The 13,040-nt window shown below is 51.3% G+C and overlaps 2 protein-coding genes across 5 annotated transcripts in view; one reads left to right on the top strand and one right to left on the bottom strand.

The window, feature by feature from the left end:
• Window positions 1-287: 287 nt before the first annotated feature.
• LOC111157777 (zinc finger protein 740) lies at window positions 288-9,921 on the top strand. Of its 3 annotated transcripts, none has more exons than XM_022519403.1 (7): window positions 288-539; window positions 1,442-1,952; window positions 4,137-4,286; window positions 4,634-4,723; window positions 5,182-5,305; window positions 5,626-5,744; window positions 6,640-9,921. In XM_022519403.1, the coding sequence occupies exons 2-7, from the start codon at window positions 1,944-1,946 to the stop codon at window positions 6,727-6,729; spliced, it is 582 nt and encodes a 193-aa protein (XP_022375111.1). In that variant the 5' UTR covers window positions 288-539; window positions 1,442-1,943; the 3' UTR covers window positions 6,730-9,921. The 3 variants fall into 3 exon arrangements, with proteins under 3 accessions (XP_022375111.1, XP_022375112.1, XP_022375110.1); XM_022519404.1 differs by having other exon boundaries at window positions 290-539; window positions 1,442-1,752; window positions 4,105-4,286; XM_022519402.1 differs by having other exon boundaries at window positions 290-539; window positions 1,442-1,752.
• Window positions 9,922-10,362: 441 nt separating this feature from the next.
• The window catches only part of LOC111157851 (integrin subunit beta 7), a 9,230-nt gene continuing 6,552 nt past the window's right edge, over window positions 10,363-13,040 (bottom strand). For both annotated transcript variants that reach the window (XM_022519544.1, XM_022519545.1), the window contains exons 10-15: window positions 12,755-12,948; window positions 12,171-12,394; window positions 11,706-11,925; window positions 11,359-11,567; window positions 10,891-11,048; window positions 10,363-10,634 (exon numbers count right to left, since the gene is read on the bottom strand). In XM_022519544.1, the coding sequence (XP_022375252.1) occupies window positions 10,554-10,634; window positions 10,891-11,048; window positions 11,359-11,567; window positions 11,706-11,925; window positions 12,171-12,394; window positions 12,755-12,948 (1,086 nt within the window). In that variant the 3' untranslated portion in view covers window positions 10,363-10,553. The remainder of the gene's footprint in view (window positions 10,635-10,890; window positions 11,049-11,358; window positions 11,568-11,705; window positions 11,926-12,170; window positions 12,395-12,754; window positions 12,949-13,040) is intronic.

The following is a 13,040-nucleotide window of genomic DNA, read 5'->3' on the forward strand; positions in this document are numbered from 1 at the left end:
CTACTTGGGGCTGGAGGCTCAGATGCGACAGGGGGACGTACGCGAGGAAGAGAAACTGATGGCCTTTTTTCAAGGAGCCTCAAACAGACAACTTAGCAAAACCTATCGAGAGAAGGCAACACACGTCACTTGAGTTTTCGTTCCTGCCCTCAGCCAAGATGGCCGCCGGGGCGCGCCCTGCCACGGCGCACGCGTCGTGCCGCCGGCCCGCCCCCTTCCCGTCCTTCCGCGCGCCGGTACCGCCCACTCACCAGCTGCACAACCACTCCCCCCCCCAACCCTCCCAGCGTCCTCAGCCTCACCCCCTTTCTGGCTGCTCCCGCCGGTCCAAGCTCCGAGCCCGGAAGTGGATATTGCGGCTCGGCTGAGAGGACGAGGGGGAGGGGGAAGTGCTTCCGGGGAAACGGGTCCCGGGTTGGTGTTTGTAAACTTGCCTCGGTCCCGGCAGGGCAGCGGCGGCTACGGGGCTGGCACGGTGTGCTAGGGCCTGGAGGAGGCGCCGCGCGGTCGCGAAGACCGCGGGAGGCCGCGCCTGGCAGGTAGGAGCACGCCTCAGGGAGCGCAGCGTCGTCCGGGCAGGCGGCAGCGCCTCAGCAGCTCACAGGCCGTGGGGCGCCGCGCGGGAAGGGGGAGGGGAAGGGAGGAGGGGCGCGTGGCGAAGGGAGGGGGCTCGCGGGGGAGAGGAAGGGGCCGCGCGCGCGCGCGCACACACACACACACACCCCGCTCGCTCGGCCCGGCGGAGAGGGGCTTGCTTGGCGGGGACGCGGGCGCGAGCACGCACCTAGCGCGCTTCTCGGCGCTCTCCTCCGCGCTCTCCTCCGGCTCGGTGCGGCGGGGCGCTGCGGCTGGCTGGCTGGCTGGCTGGCTGGAGGAGGAGGAGCAGGGAGGGAACACGGAGCGCCGGCCTCCGCCTGCCTGCCTTCTTCCGCAGCGAGTTTCCGTGCCTTGGGGCAGACTCGGAGAACGCGCACGTGTGGGCCGGCTCGGCGCACACTGCCAGTCCGGTTGCTGCCTTGCTACTCAGACGTCCAGCGATAGCCTCTGAGCTTTTCTCCACCCCAGTTCTGGCCTCCTTAATAGAGTGCGAGCTTCGCGGCCCGGCCCACTCGGCACAAAAGCCCCGAAGGGCCTCCGCCCCCTTCTTCTATTCGTAAGATGGCAAATCCAAGCAGTTGGCCTATTGCAGTTCATCCATGAGAAGCCCCAGTTACTTTTACTCCTGTTGGCAGCTCGTCTTTGCCCTGGAGGCCAGTTTCTTCTCCTGACCTAGAAAGAAAACTCTGCTTAACTAATGTCCTCTTTCTGAGGTTCACAGAGAGCGGCCACGGCCCCAAAAAAAAAAAAAAAAAAAAAAAAAGGTCCAGCCTACTGCAGGTCGTATGGCCTGAGAATGTTGCACCTAACAGCCCCATCTCCTCATCTCCGTTTCTGGTTTCAGGTTTCTGAAACAGATCGTGAACTTCAACGAGAGGATTCAGTTGGAAAACCAAGACTGGCAGACTTCTTCAGATCATAGGCAGGAGCCAAGCCGAGTCCAGGGATTCTTGGAACATCTATCTTCCCTTTGGAGGACACTAAGTTCTGTTTGAAGACAAAGGCAGTTCAATATGGCAGCAGGACTGAAAGGACACGAAGGAGTTGTTACAGTGATTTGGTGACAGTTCTTCAAACAACAGTGTCTTAGGAGAGGTGGATCAAGAAACTCCTGAACTTTTGGGTTGCATTAAGTGAGAAATCAGCATGGCTCAGGTAAAAAGCTATAGAATCCTCCTCCTTCAAGATCACTGGGAAGCGTGTTTGCAGTTTCACTCTTGAATGCTGCCTTAGTCAACATATTGACCAACCCAGTGAGCCAAGCTCTGTATTAAACACCAGGGGGAGATCTAGAGGAAGGAAAGGAGACAGGCCACAGCCCCTGCCTTCAGGGAGCTTCCAGTCAAATGAAGGAGGTAGGCCATTCTGCATCACAGGCACTGATGGGACATTTGCGAAACAACTACTCAGTTTACACTTGGTACATTAAGTGCTGAGGGGCATGAGAGAGTGAAGAGTCTGGTGAATGCTTCATTTGTTTTTTTCAACATGAATTAATTGAACTCCTGTTACATGCAAGGCATTATGCTGGGGATACAAAGATGAATAAGATTATCCCCATCCCCAGCAAGCTTCCAGGATAGTTGGGTTGGAGTCGGGGGAAGTGGAGAGAAAGTCTGTTATTTATCTTTATGTACATAATACCTTGCATAGTGGTTGATTAGCAGCAGAGACTCAATGAAACTGTTGATTGAAGGAACATGCAATAATAGAGGTATGTACGTGGCAGAGGAGAGAAGGGTACCTCTGCTTAGATGAACAAAAGCAGATGAAGCTTGAAGAATACATAGGATTTTCCTAGACAAACAAGCAGACAGGGCTTTCAGACAAGGAGAACTGGATGGGCAGAGGCTTAAAGGCATAGGAGAATGTGATGGGGTTAGGAGTACTGCAGGTAGTTTCCTAGTTAAGGAGGAAAGGACTTAAATGGGTGAGGGGGACAGGGTAGGTAATGATAGAGGGAAGAGTTAGGGTAAGGGAGTTGTTTCTTAGGGATGTAAGAGTATAACCCAAGGGCCTTTTGTGCCTCACTAAGGAATCAGACTTTATTCTGTAGGGAATGGGAGCTCTCTGAAGAATGTTAAGTAGCAGAGTGGTGTCAGATCAGTGTATTTAGAAGATAACTGTCATTGTGAGGGGACAGGATTGGATTGGAGAGACAGGATGATCTGTTAGATTGTTCTAAGTGTGGATAGCAAAGCTATGTGCAGGCATCCCTGGAGCGTCCCCCAGCTTTCTTCCAGGGACCCTCCCCTACCAGTCTCACCAGGAGGGCAGTCTGATTATAGTATAATTGGCTTTCTTCCAGCTGCATGCATAGCTTCCTCCTTTCCATGCAGATTAGGAGCCCTTTGGTTTCTTCTTCCTTTGTTTGCAACCCCCATCACAGCATCATGTTCACTCTTGTTCTGAGAAACTGCCTTTCACTAATCACTAACTTTGTATTGGGTACCGCTATGTATTTGTATCTTAGTTTTATTCTCGTCAGCCCTGTGAGAGTAAATACTCTTCGTAAACATTTTGCATTTAAGGAAACTGAGGCCTGAAGAGGTGGAGTAACTTGCCCAAGATTATGCAGTGCAAACAGCAGATCTGAACTTTCCACCTCTAAACCTTTCTATGTCCAAAGTCCTTGAAGGAGAAAGGAAAGAAGGGGTCGCAGGTTATACTAAAAGGAACTTTTTTTTTAAGAGAGTATTTTTAAAAGGAATTTTTTAAATAAATGACTTGTGGAAGTTTGCTGATGAACTATTTCTTTGAAGTGTTTCTTAAAGAAATGTTTTTTAGTAAGAAAAATACATCCTCTAGTGCTAGCCAAACAAAGTTAGTTTGAAGAATATAGCCATGAAAAGAGGAAATTTTTTTAATCATTCCTTGTTTGAGCAGTTTTTAAACTACACATAGAGCAGAGAATGTGAAAACATATGGATTTGCACACAAATAAATGGCCTTGGAGGTCAAGAGAAAGTGATATTCAACCCTAAAATCCTTCCAAGTGATTTAATTTTTAGACCTGTTAAAATTGACAACACCTCGGGAATTTAAAATCTGAAGGGAGAAATAATGTAGTTTCCTGATAAGCATGTCTGTGGGACCTGAAAGAATATATATTTGGCACCAGTGATATCTGCCGATCATAGTGAGCTCTGAAGCTTCTGTTGAGAGAGGAAGAGGAGGAAAGTCTGCTAGAAATCTCCCATTTCAGTGGATCAGCAGGGCAGACCCTCATGCCCATTCACAAGGTCAAGTACCTGGTAACATGTCCTAGCACACTGCTAATGACAAAAGTGTCAGTAATACTTGGTTATTCACTTGATTGGTATTTAAATGCTGAATAATAACAAGTAACTTGTTCTTGGTGAGGTGAGTTAGGGAGTACTCTTGAAGGAAACAGTTTCTCGCAGTAGAGAGGGACATTCCTTAGAGAAGCAGTTTGTTTGTGGCTGGGTGTGAAAGGTAGTTGTACAGAAGATGGCAGCCTGTTTTTGTCCTGCCCTGCCCTGCCAGGTGACCTGACACCTCATCTCCTTTCAACTTAGGCAAGTCTCCTGGCTTGTGAAGGCCTAGCAGGTGTGAGTTTGGTTCCCACTGCAGCCAGCAAGAAGATGATGCTGAGCCAGATTGCCAGCAAGCAGGCCGAGAATGGAGAGCGGGCAGGTAGCCCTGATGTGCTGAGGTGCTCAAGTCAGGTACAGCGTTTGAGTCCATTGTGGCACCTGGGGGTCGGGTGGCCCAAGCTCTCTGCCAGGAGATGTCAAGCTTTAATTCCTCAGTGCATCTATTTAGGGAAGTGGGGAAAAGGGATCCAGCTGGGGAATGAGTGAATGTGGGTATTTTAGAGAGCTAAGGAAGGGCTTTTCTTTACCTATAACCCCTTAACACCATAGTACTTAGAGAGGAAATGGATGAGTACCTTCTCTAAACCTTTGGGGCAGGTGGTTACTGTTATTTAGAAGTTGTCTGCAAGCACAGCATTTGGTTTCCTGTCTTGTGTAGGGAGATAGGCTGTGAGTTTAGCTTTGATTTATTTTAAAAGGGCCACCGAAAAGACAGCGATAAGTCCCGGAGTCGCAAAGATGATGACAGCTTGGCTGAGGCTTCTCATTCAAAGAAGACTGTTAAAAAGGCAGGTAATGGGGTAATCCCCAAACTGGTATCGTTTGGTAATGGGATAATCCTTCTTTTCTTTTCATCTGTGGTTCAACCTGGAGTTTTCCCTAGATGTTTTGATCACTCGTAGCCAGTGAATGTGTCACTCTGATTTCTTCCATAGACCATTTTGGTCTTTGATCTCTGCCCTCTCCAGAACATCCTTGGTAAAGGAAGGAGGGCCGGGGAAGCATGGGATCCTGTGGGCAGGTAGACCTCCCTCAGGTCGCATTCAGAGGTGTTGGGTTTGATGGGGCATACAGCTTACCCATACCCACCTCCTTCCTCAGAGGGTCTCTTAAATCTAGGGAATGAGGGAGATGAAAACATTAGAAAGATTACTTTGTCCAGCAACTGGAAATTGACCTAGGATAGAATGAAGACAAAAAGGAGGCTGAGAGATAGCCTTATGACATGCCTGATTGTTGCCTCTAGGTGGTGGTAGTGGAACAAAATGGTTCTTTTCAAGTAAAGATTCCCAAAAATTTTATTTGCGAACACTGCTTTGGAGCCTTTAGGAGCAGTTACCACCTCAAGAGGCACATCCTTATTCATACTGGTAAGTCTTTTGCTCATATTCAGTAGTCTGTAGTTTTGTGTGTGTGTGTGTGTGTGTGCATGTGCGCGTGTGTGTGTGTGTAGCTCTTGTTGGGTTTGTTTTAGAGGCCAAGTATTAGAAATAGAGGAAGAAGATAAGTGAGTTAGCTAGAGAAATTTTGTGGCTCTGTATCTAGTGTCACTGAGACCAACAGCCTTGGGGACCCTTCCTCATTAGGTGTCTGTACATGGCTAAAAATTAAAAATTTCTGGGAAAATACCTGGAATGAAGTCCCTACCTTGTACCTCATGATAATCAACTTCTCTCTCCACATGGGCCAGGTGAGAAACCATTTGAGTGTGATATATGTGATATGCGCTTCATCCAGAAGTACCACCTGGAGCGTCACAAGCGTGTGCACAGTGGTGAAAAGCCCTACCAGTGTGAACGGTGTCATCAGGTAAGCTCATGTGTCCTCTGCCCACCCCGCACAACAAACTTTTTCTTCACCAAGAAGGAGGGCCCGCCCCCGTCGCCTTCCTGACAAGGGGCCACATCGAATTCCTGGCCATGATAGAGTTAGTATGTCCGGGTGAGGTGTATCTCTCTGGCCTTATGCAGCTGTCTATGGGGAGGGGCCATGAGAATAATTGTATTAACAATAGCATTTTTCATGTTCTTATTTCTGTGCAAGGTACTGTGAGAGCCTGTAAACATAGATTATCTTTTTAATCCTCATGTTAATTCTATAAAGACCTGTGTTGTCATCATTTCACATATGGGGAAATTGAGATTCAAAGAGGTTAAGTTTCCTGAAGTCACAGCAGATTAAGGGCAGAGGCAGGATTCAGTCAAACTCAGAGCTGGTGCACCTGGAAGAAAGACCATCTCTGCCGCGGGGGCGGGGGGTGTCACTGTCTGATCTGATGAGAATGTTTGCTCCACCCTCTTACACTGAATCTCGAAACACTAGGATGGAAACTCCATTAGGCAGAGATTTTGCCCCTCTGGTTCACCATTCTGTCCTCAGCCCCAAGAACTGTACCTGCCTTGAGACAGACAATAAATATTGGATGAATGACACAGCCCTTCTGTGAGTAGGTACTTTAGCCCCGTTACAGATGAGTGTCCAGATTGAGTGCTGTTAGATACCATGTCCAAGGTCGCACAGCTGCTGAGGGCTAGAGCCAGGACTCTGACTTCAGAGCCTGTGCTCTTAACCGCTGTGTGCTCCTGCCGTCTGTGTACTTGCTGAGGGCATGTGGAACCGAATTCCTGCCTCCCACGTGGGGACGGCAGAGCTAGCCAAAGGTAGCTGAGGTTCTCTCAACACTTAATCCTTCCTTTCTTCTCAGTGTTTTTCTCGGACAGATCGATTACTCAGACACAAACGGATGTGCCAAGGGTGCCAGTCCAAGACTTCCGACGGGCAGTTTTCTCTATAGGCGCAAGGGGCCCTGGGTGGTGGGAGTGATCAGAAGAATTTACCGAAGAGCGCACCCCCTCTGGTCTGATGGTCCCACCACCACCCCGTCTGTACCTGTCCCCCTCCTGGAGGAGTTGACCCAGGAGACCAGAAGAGTGCATCAGGGGACAGCGGCCTCAGAGCTTCAGCTCTGTAAATAATCTGAGACTATGAGTATCTCGGGGAAGTTCCTACAGCATTCCTGGGTAGGGAAGCTAGTCCCTGGACCCTTGGCTGAGGTTATAGGTGGGGACTGAAGGTACAGGACCAAGACTGGTGTGGCTCCCACAACCTTGGACTCCAGCTGGCACCTAAAATGGAAAGGTTTGGGGAGAGGGATTTGTTTGTTTGTTCTGTTCTTGTTTTTGTTTATCCAAAAGCAATTTTAGCAGCAACACTGTGGATACAGGTAACATGGAGGCATAGAGCCCTGGTCAAAGCAGGGACTATGGCTGGTCCAGCCCTCCCCAAAATTGAGTTTTTAGTTGCAGTTGATCCCTCAGTGTTCCACAGCCCTGCATCTCACCTTCTGTTTGAAGGAGAGTAGGATCAGGGATGGCAGCTGAGTTCACCTTGGTCTCCTTATACACTGTAAGGACAGAAGGAAGAATGGCGGGAGGAGCAGATAAGGGCTGGGTCCAACTAGAGTGGGCAGGTACCTCTTTCTTCCTCCAGGGAAGAGCAAGAGCTGTGCCCACAGCTGTTGCATTGGCCCAGGCCACCCTGGTACCTGATGGAGTCAGCTCAAGTGCCTTGTGGAGGGAACTTGGGTGAGAGCGGCCCACAGAGCCCTTCCATGCCCTCTTTGGGCACTCGATCTTGGAGATAGTGTGTGGCTACCTCGCTGCCGTTGACTCCTGAGCCAGACAGAGGTGTTCAGCAGGTAGTCACGGATATCAAAGGGGGCTATCTCTCCTTGTGCCCTCTTGGAACAACCTGAAACTAGTCCCAAGTTCAGCAACAACTGTTCAAGAAACAGAGGAGTTTGGTGTCCCCTGACATGACGGTTGAGCAGTGTGAGCTGCTCTCCCTGCCCAAGTCCTATCACTGTATTCAGGGAGAGGAGATAGGGGTGTGGCCTTTGGTCCCAAAGAATAAGATCTTCGTTTCCTTCTTAATGGCCATCCCTACCCAACAAAGAATTGGGGGTGGGAGGTGCTGCAGAGAAAGGACTGAGGAAGAAATCTATTGTAGGTTTTATTCTTAATCATATTCTTTGCTCTTCTCTGCCCCAACACCACCACCCTACCCACCCTCAAAAAAGTGATCAGGGGTGTGTGTGTGCGTGTGAATGTGTTCATTCAAATGTGTGCTTGTGTTTGTATGCTTGGAGATGGCATATTATTGAGCCAAACCCTTCTCTGGCCCTCAACTCAGGGGAGGATGAGCATGAAACAGCCCCCATCACCACCACCAAATCTGAGGGTGCTTGAGGTCCCAGCAGGAGCTGAGGAACTTGATTTAGGGGAGTGAAGGGCTTTGTTTTGGAGGGTTGTTTTTTTTTTTTTAATTGATTCAACAGGCTGGTTAGGGTGTTTAATCCAAGCCATAGCTTGTAAACATGAACTTTTTAAAGTGAAATAAAAAACCCTCTTTCTACTATGGAAGGTCCTGGGGTTTGGTTGGCCCCCACTGTGGCCTGCCCTGACCTATAGAGGGGAGTAATCATGGAATAATCATGGAGGCTTGGTGAACCTGACCACGCTGTCAGTGGGGCTCTAAGATGGCAACTCCAGACAGTGTGACTTCATTTCCTAGAAAATGTAGGGAACAGCAGCAGAAAGCTCCTGGCTGTTACCTGAGGTGTGGGGAGGGGCTCTATACCTCGAAATGTGAGGATTTCAGGGAAAGAGAAAGGTATGGCACCCTTCAGATTTTCCCTGACAGCGCCTGAGATCCTTTGGAAGAGACACTGGGGAATGTGTTTGCCGCCTGTGCTCTTCTAGCTTTACGCTGGCACTTGCATTTGATACCGTCCAGAACCTAGGGTTCAGTCCTTGAAGCTGCCATGTGGTCCCCTCAAGCTGGGTATCTTCCCGTATGTAAGTGAGCCCCTTTCCTGTTAGAGGGCTCTTCTGGGGCCGGAATTTATCACTCACCTCTGGGAGTAGATTCTTGGAAGGAGGCAACATTTAAAAAACTTCTCCCAGGAGCACTTTTGAAAACAGGAGGCTTCATTCCCTGCCAGTTGCAGCTAATCTGTTTAGGGGTGGAGTGTGTGTGGAGAGAATCCCTTGAGTGACCTCTCCCCTACATGTGTGGATGTGTGCTTAGGTCCCAGTGTGCCATGGCCCCCCACAGCTCCAGTCTCCTGCCAGGGTGGGTGAGAGAGAGGGAGTTTGTGCACAGGTGTGTAAAGAGCCATACCAGAAGCACCCCTGCCAAGGACTGGGTGTGGGGGCAACTCAGGAGCAGGTGGGAGGTTTAGGTGTCCAGGTTCTGGGGCCAAGGATGTGTGAGGAGAGAGGAGCAAAGAGGAGAAAGGAGTGATTTAGCCTCCCAGAGGGCCCGGAAGCCCCACTTACACCCCAGGGAAAGCACAGACAAAGAGCGCTGCAGGGGCTCCTGGGCCCAAGGCCCCAGCCCTCCTCAGCTAGTGGGGTCTAGCACTGGACAGATGCCTCAGGTGCGTTTGGAGTGAAGGGAAAGGGAGCTAGGGCAGGCTCTCAGAGACCAGGACATGGAATTTGGGGACCTGGGAAAGAGTAGTACCAGTTCTGGGGGGGGGGGCTTGTACTGGGCCCTACCAGCCCTGCCCTTCCCTGCACCCCAACTCTTCTCCGTCCAACAGCCTCTTTCATCACTTAGCTACTGATTGTGCCCTATGGCTTGACATTGGAGGGTTAAATGAGATGTGGGGTCCCACCACACTGCTAACCCTCTCCCCAGACGCTCTTTGCCTCTGCTGCAGTCCTGAGGCTTTTATCTTAACAATCCCTCCCAACTCTTCCTCTCTGCCCTCTCCCTCCCTCCCTCCCTCTCTCTCTCTCTTTTTTTTTAATATACTTATTTTGCTATTGGGGGAGGGGAATATCAAATGAACAAGATCACTTTTAAATGGTAGTTTTTATAAGATGTTATAAACTTGTATCTTTTTACCATTAAAGTGCAGTGTATGTTCCTTCGTGATATATTTAGGATATTTAAATAAAAAGAAAATGGGGCTTTTCTACATACTATCTCTTTTTTTTGGGAAAGCTTTTTCTTTGGGGCCAAAGTGGTTTTCTGTTTTCCCCCCAAATATAACCATTCCAAACGTCCAGCATCCTTTAAACCACTGTTTAAAACTCCCCTCCACAGAAGAGCAACAAGTGCAAGTAAAAACAGGATATCACTTCTGAATACGGGGGGAAAAAAAACATGCATGCCAGAACAAAATGAGGCGGGGTACCAACGTGTCTCTGAGTGTGTGTCTGCAGTCCTCCCACATCAGCATTACCTGGGGATTGAGAAGCCCCGCCCCCCTCCCGCCTGGCAGCCACTTACCAAACCTCCTGCACCTTGGGTTACAGGCTTTCCCTACACTCAGGTGGGAGGAAGGAGCACGTGTTTTCCTGAGGCCCAGGCTCCACAGCCTGCTCTGGCCTTGGGTAAAGCAAGATGACAGCGGTGCTCTGAGGTAAGACTCTTTATTGTATATGGGGAGCGGGGGCTAACCCCCACTCATGAGGTAGGGAAGCGTGGTTACAGGGGTAGGCAGCCCTCGGCTGTCACTCTGAGAATGAAGTGGGTAGTGACCATTCCTCAGTAGTCCCCTTCCAGGCAGCTGAGAAGAGCCCTGGGAGGAGTGCTCCTCCCTCTGCTTCAGAGAAGGGGACTCCCTGCCTCCTGAAAGCGAGGGTTGACAGTGGTCGTGATGGCACTTCTGTAGAGAGGATTGCTGTCCTGGGAAGGGAAGTTGGAAACGATGAGGAAGAATCCCTGGGCTTTCCTTTATCTAATCCTAAGAGGCCAACCTCAAACTTGAGCAGCGCCCCAAGAGCTGATGGAAGTTAGCAGCGGGGTGGGCCAGAGGAGGTACAGACCAAAGTGAGGGGGCGGCCTAGGAAGGAGCCAGGGCTGGGGGGCAGGGGGCGGGCAGCAGAGAGCAAAGAGGTCCTAACCAGGGAGAGCCCAGCAGGGTAGGAGGCAGTCTCCCCACCTGCTTCCAGTTGAGCCGGTGCCGCTCCTTCTCAAAGCGCCTGAATTCTCGGCGATCATAAATTTCCACAGAAAGCCGATAAGCCAGAACTAGCCCTAGTCCCACTGCCACGATGCCCCCCACACAGCCCAGCACAATGGTCTGCGTGTGATCTGCTCCTATGGGGAAGAAATAACAGAGCCATGGGGATTGATCGGCCATTGCCCACAGTGTGTCCAGCCTTCCCAGCCTTGCCTGTCCTTGAAAACAAAGGGAACCCGGCAGTGGCCAAAGTTATCCTCAGTGGTCAAGACCTTAGTCTTGTCCACTTGGTCCATCACCTCCAGTTTTGCCTGGACTCTCTGCTGTACTTCAACCCCTAGCCTTGTTTCCCATTCTCTTCACGTCCCCAACCGGAGTTTTGAGGCCCTACCCATCAAACTTCCAGGGCTCCCTTTGGCATGCCCATAGCATCCCTGCCACACTTACTCTCTTTGGGTCTGACTCTGAGCACAACCTTGCCTCCAGCTCCCTCCTCCACCAGGAAGAAGAACAGCTGGTTGTCCAGGGTCCTCTCTTTGCACCAGCCATCATCCAGGATAGGGGCCGAAGTCAGGGTCACGTTGACAGAGCCACAAGCCCCGCTGCAATTGAGGGCCAGGGGGCCAGTTCCAAAGGCCCCACACTCTGCACAGTCCCTGTCCAGTGGACACCAGTAGATTACCAGCTAGGCAGCTGTCACCCACACTACACGGCAGGAAGGAGCAGGCAGATGGGAGTGGCTCTGCGAGCCCTGCTGTGCCCCTGCTCCCAAGCCACAGGACCGGAGGCCTCACCTGTATCTCTCGCATGACGTTGCGCAGCCTGGGCACTGCTCACAGAGGGCACCGAAGTAGCCCTCCAGGCACTGGCAGCGGTTGCACCTGCACTGTCCGTGCCTGCTGCACAGAATTCCGTCGGGACTGGTACAGCTGTCCGTGTCCCCACTGCACTCACATGCTCTGCCAGTGCGGTTGGCGAAACAGTGACACAATCCACATCGGCAGCGGCCAAAGCCTGGGGCAGAGCCATGCTCGGGCTGACAACCACACTCCTCACACACAATGGGCATCACATGCCACCACAGGCTGCCTAAAGCTGGTCTGTTCCCGTGCATCCAACTCCCTCCCAAGGTTGCCAGACACCTCCAACCTACACCAGAACCTTCGATACTCACCCTTAAGGCCATGAAGTCCCCAGAGCCTAAATACCCTTGGGAGCCACTCTAAAAGCCGCTCCCTTCTCCCAAAGCCTGCAGGTACCTCCACAGAGGATGCCCTCGTGTCGCTCGCAGCCAGCATCATCACACTCGCACAGACTCCCGGAGCTCTGTCCGCTGCAGCTGCAGCGTCCGCAATGACACCGTCCCTTCCCACTGCACAAGGGCCCTGTCCCATTGGGGGACCGGCACCCAGATTCCAGATCAGGGGAAGAAAGCTCAGCCTCAGAGCATTCACAGAGCCGCCCCAGGCGGCCAGGAGCACAGCTGGAAGGGGAAGGCAGAGGCAGAGTCAGGCAGAGCCAGGAAAGGGAAGGGCGGGTCAGAGGGTTACCATCCCTTGACCTATCTTTCCCAGGATCCTCTAAACCTAAGATCTCTAAAGAGTGGGAGAGAGATGAGTGGCTGAAGGGATGCTGGTATGTGGTTGAGCACCAAGGAGTAAAAGAGTGGAGGGGAGGGTCTTGGCATATCTGGGAAACTTCAGATGAAAATCAGGGTGGAGTCTTGGGACATCTGGAAAAAGATGTCTAGAGATGCCAGTGGGAGGATAGAAGGGAGAGGAGGAATACCGGGCTTGGTCATGTGTGAGGAGCCACATGGCTGAAAGGAAGCAGGAGGCCTCACCTGCATACCCCGCATTGTAGGAGCCCCTGGCCATCACTGCAGTGGGGAGCCTGGGGCTGGGTGTCACTGCAGTTGCAATCACACAGAGTGTGCACCTCCACAGTCAGCTCTTCTGAGAAGCCAAGGGCTCGCAGCCTCAGAAGCTGGGGCTCCGAGGAGCAGTGGGTAGCTTGGAGAGCAACCAAAAAATTCACCTGAGGACAATATGGGCAGAAATCAGACTTAAGGTCCTGTGTACACACACACACACACACACACACACACACACACACACACACACACACAC

This window comes from Enhydra lutris, unplaced genomic scaffold (genome assembly GCF_002288905.1).
Source record: "Enhydra lutris kenyoni isolate GAN:26980312 unplaced genomic scaffold, ASM228890v2 scaffoldscaffold56, whole genome shotgun sequence".
In the NCBI taxonomy this organism is placed as follows: domain Eukaryota; kingdom Metazoa; phylum Chordata; class Mammalia; order Carnivora; family Mustelidae; genus Enhydra; species Enhydra lutris.

Bases quoted from the DNA above. Each gene is read 5' to 3' on its own strand.
- LOC111157777 (XM_022519403.1), top strand. The intron at 4,287-4,633 runs GTACAGCGTTTG...TTATTTTAAAAG, and splicing joins TGCTGAGGTGCTCAAGTCAG to GGCCACCGAAAAGACAGCGA. The intron at 5,306-5,625 runs GTAAGTCTTTTG...CACATGGGCCAG, and splicing joins GCACATCCTTATTCATACTG to GTGAGAAACCATTTGAGTGT.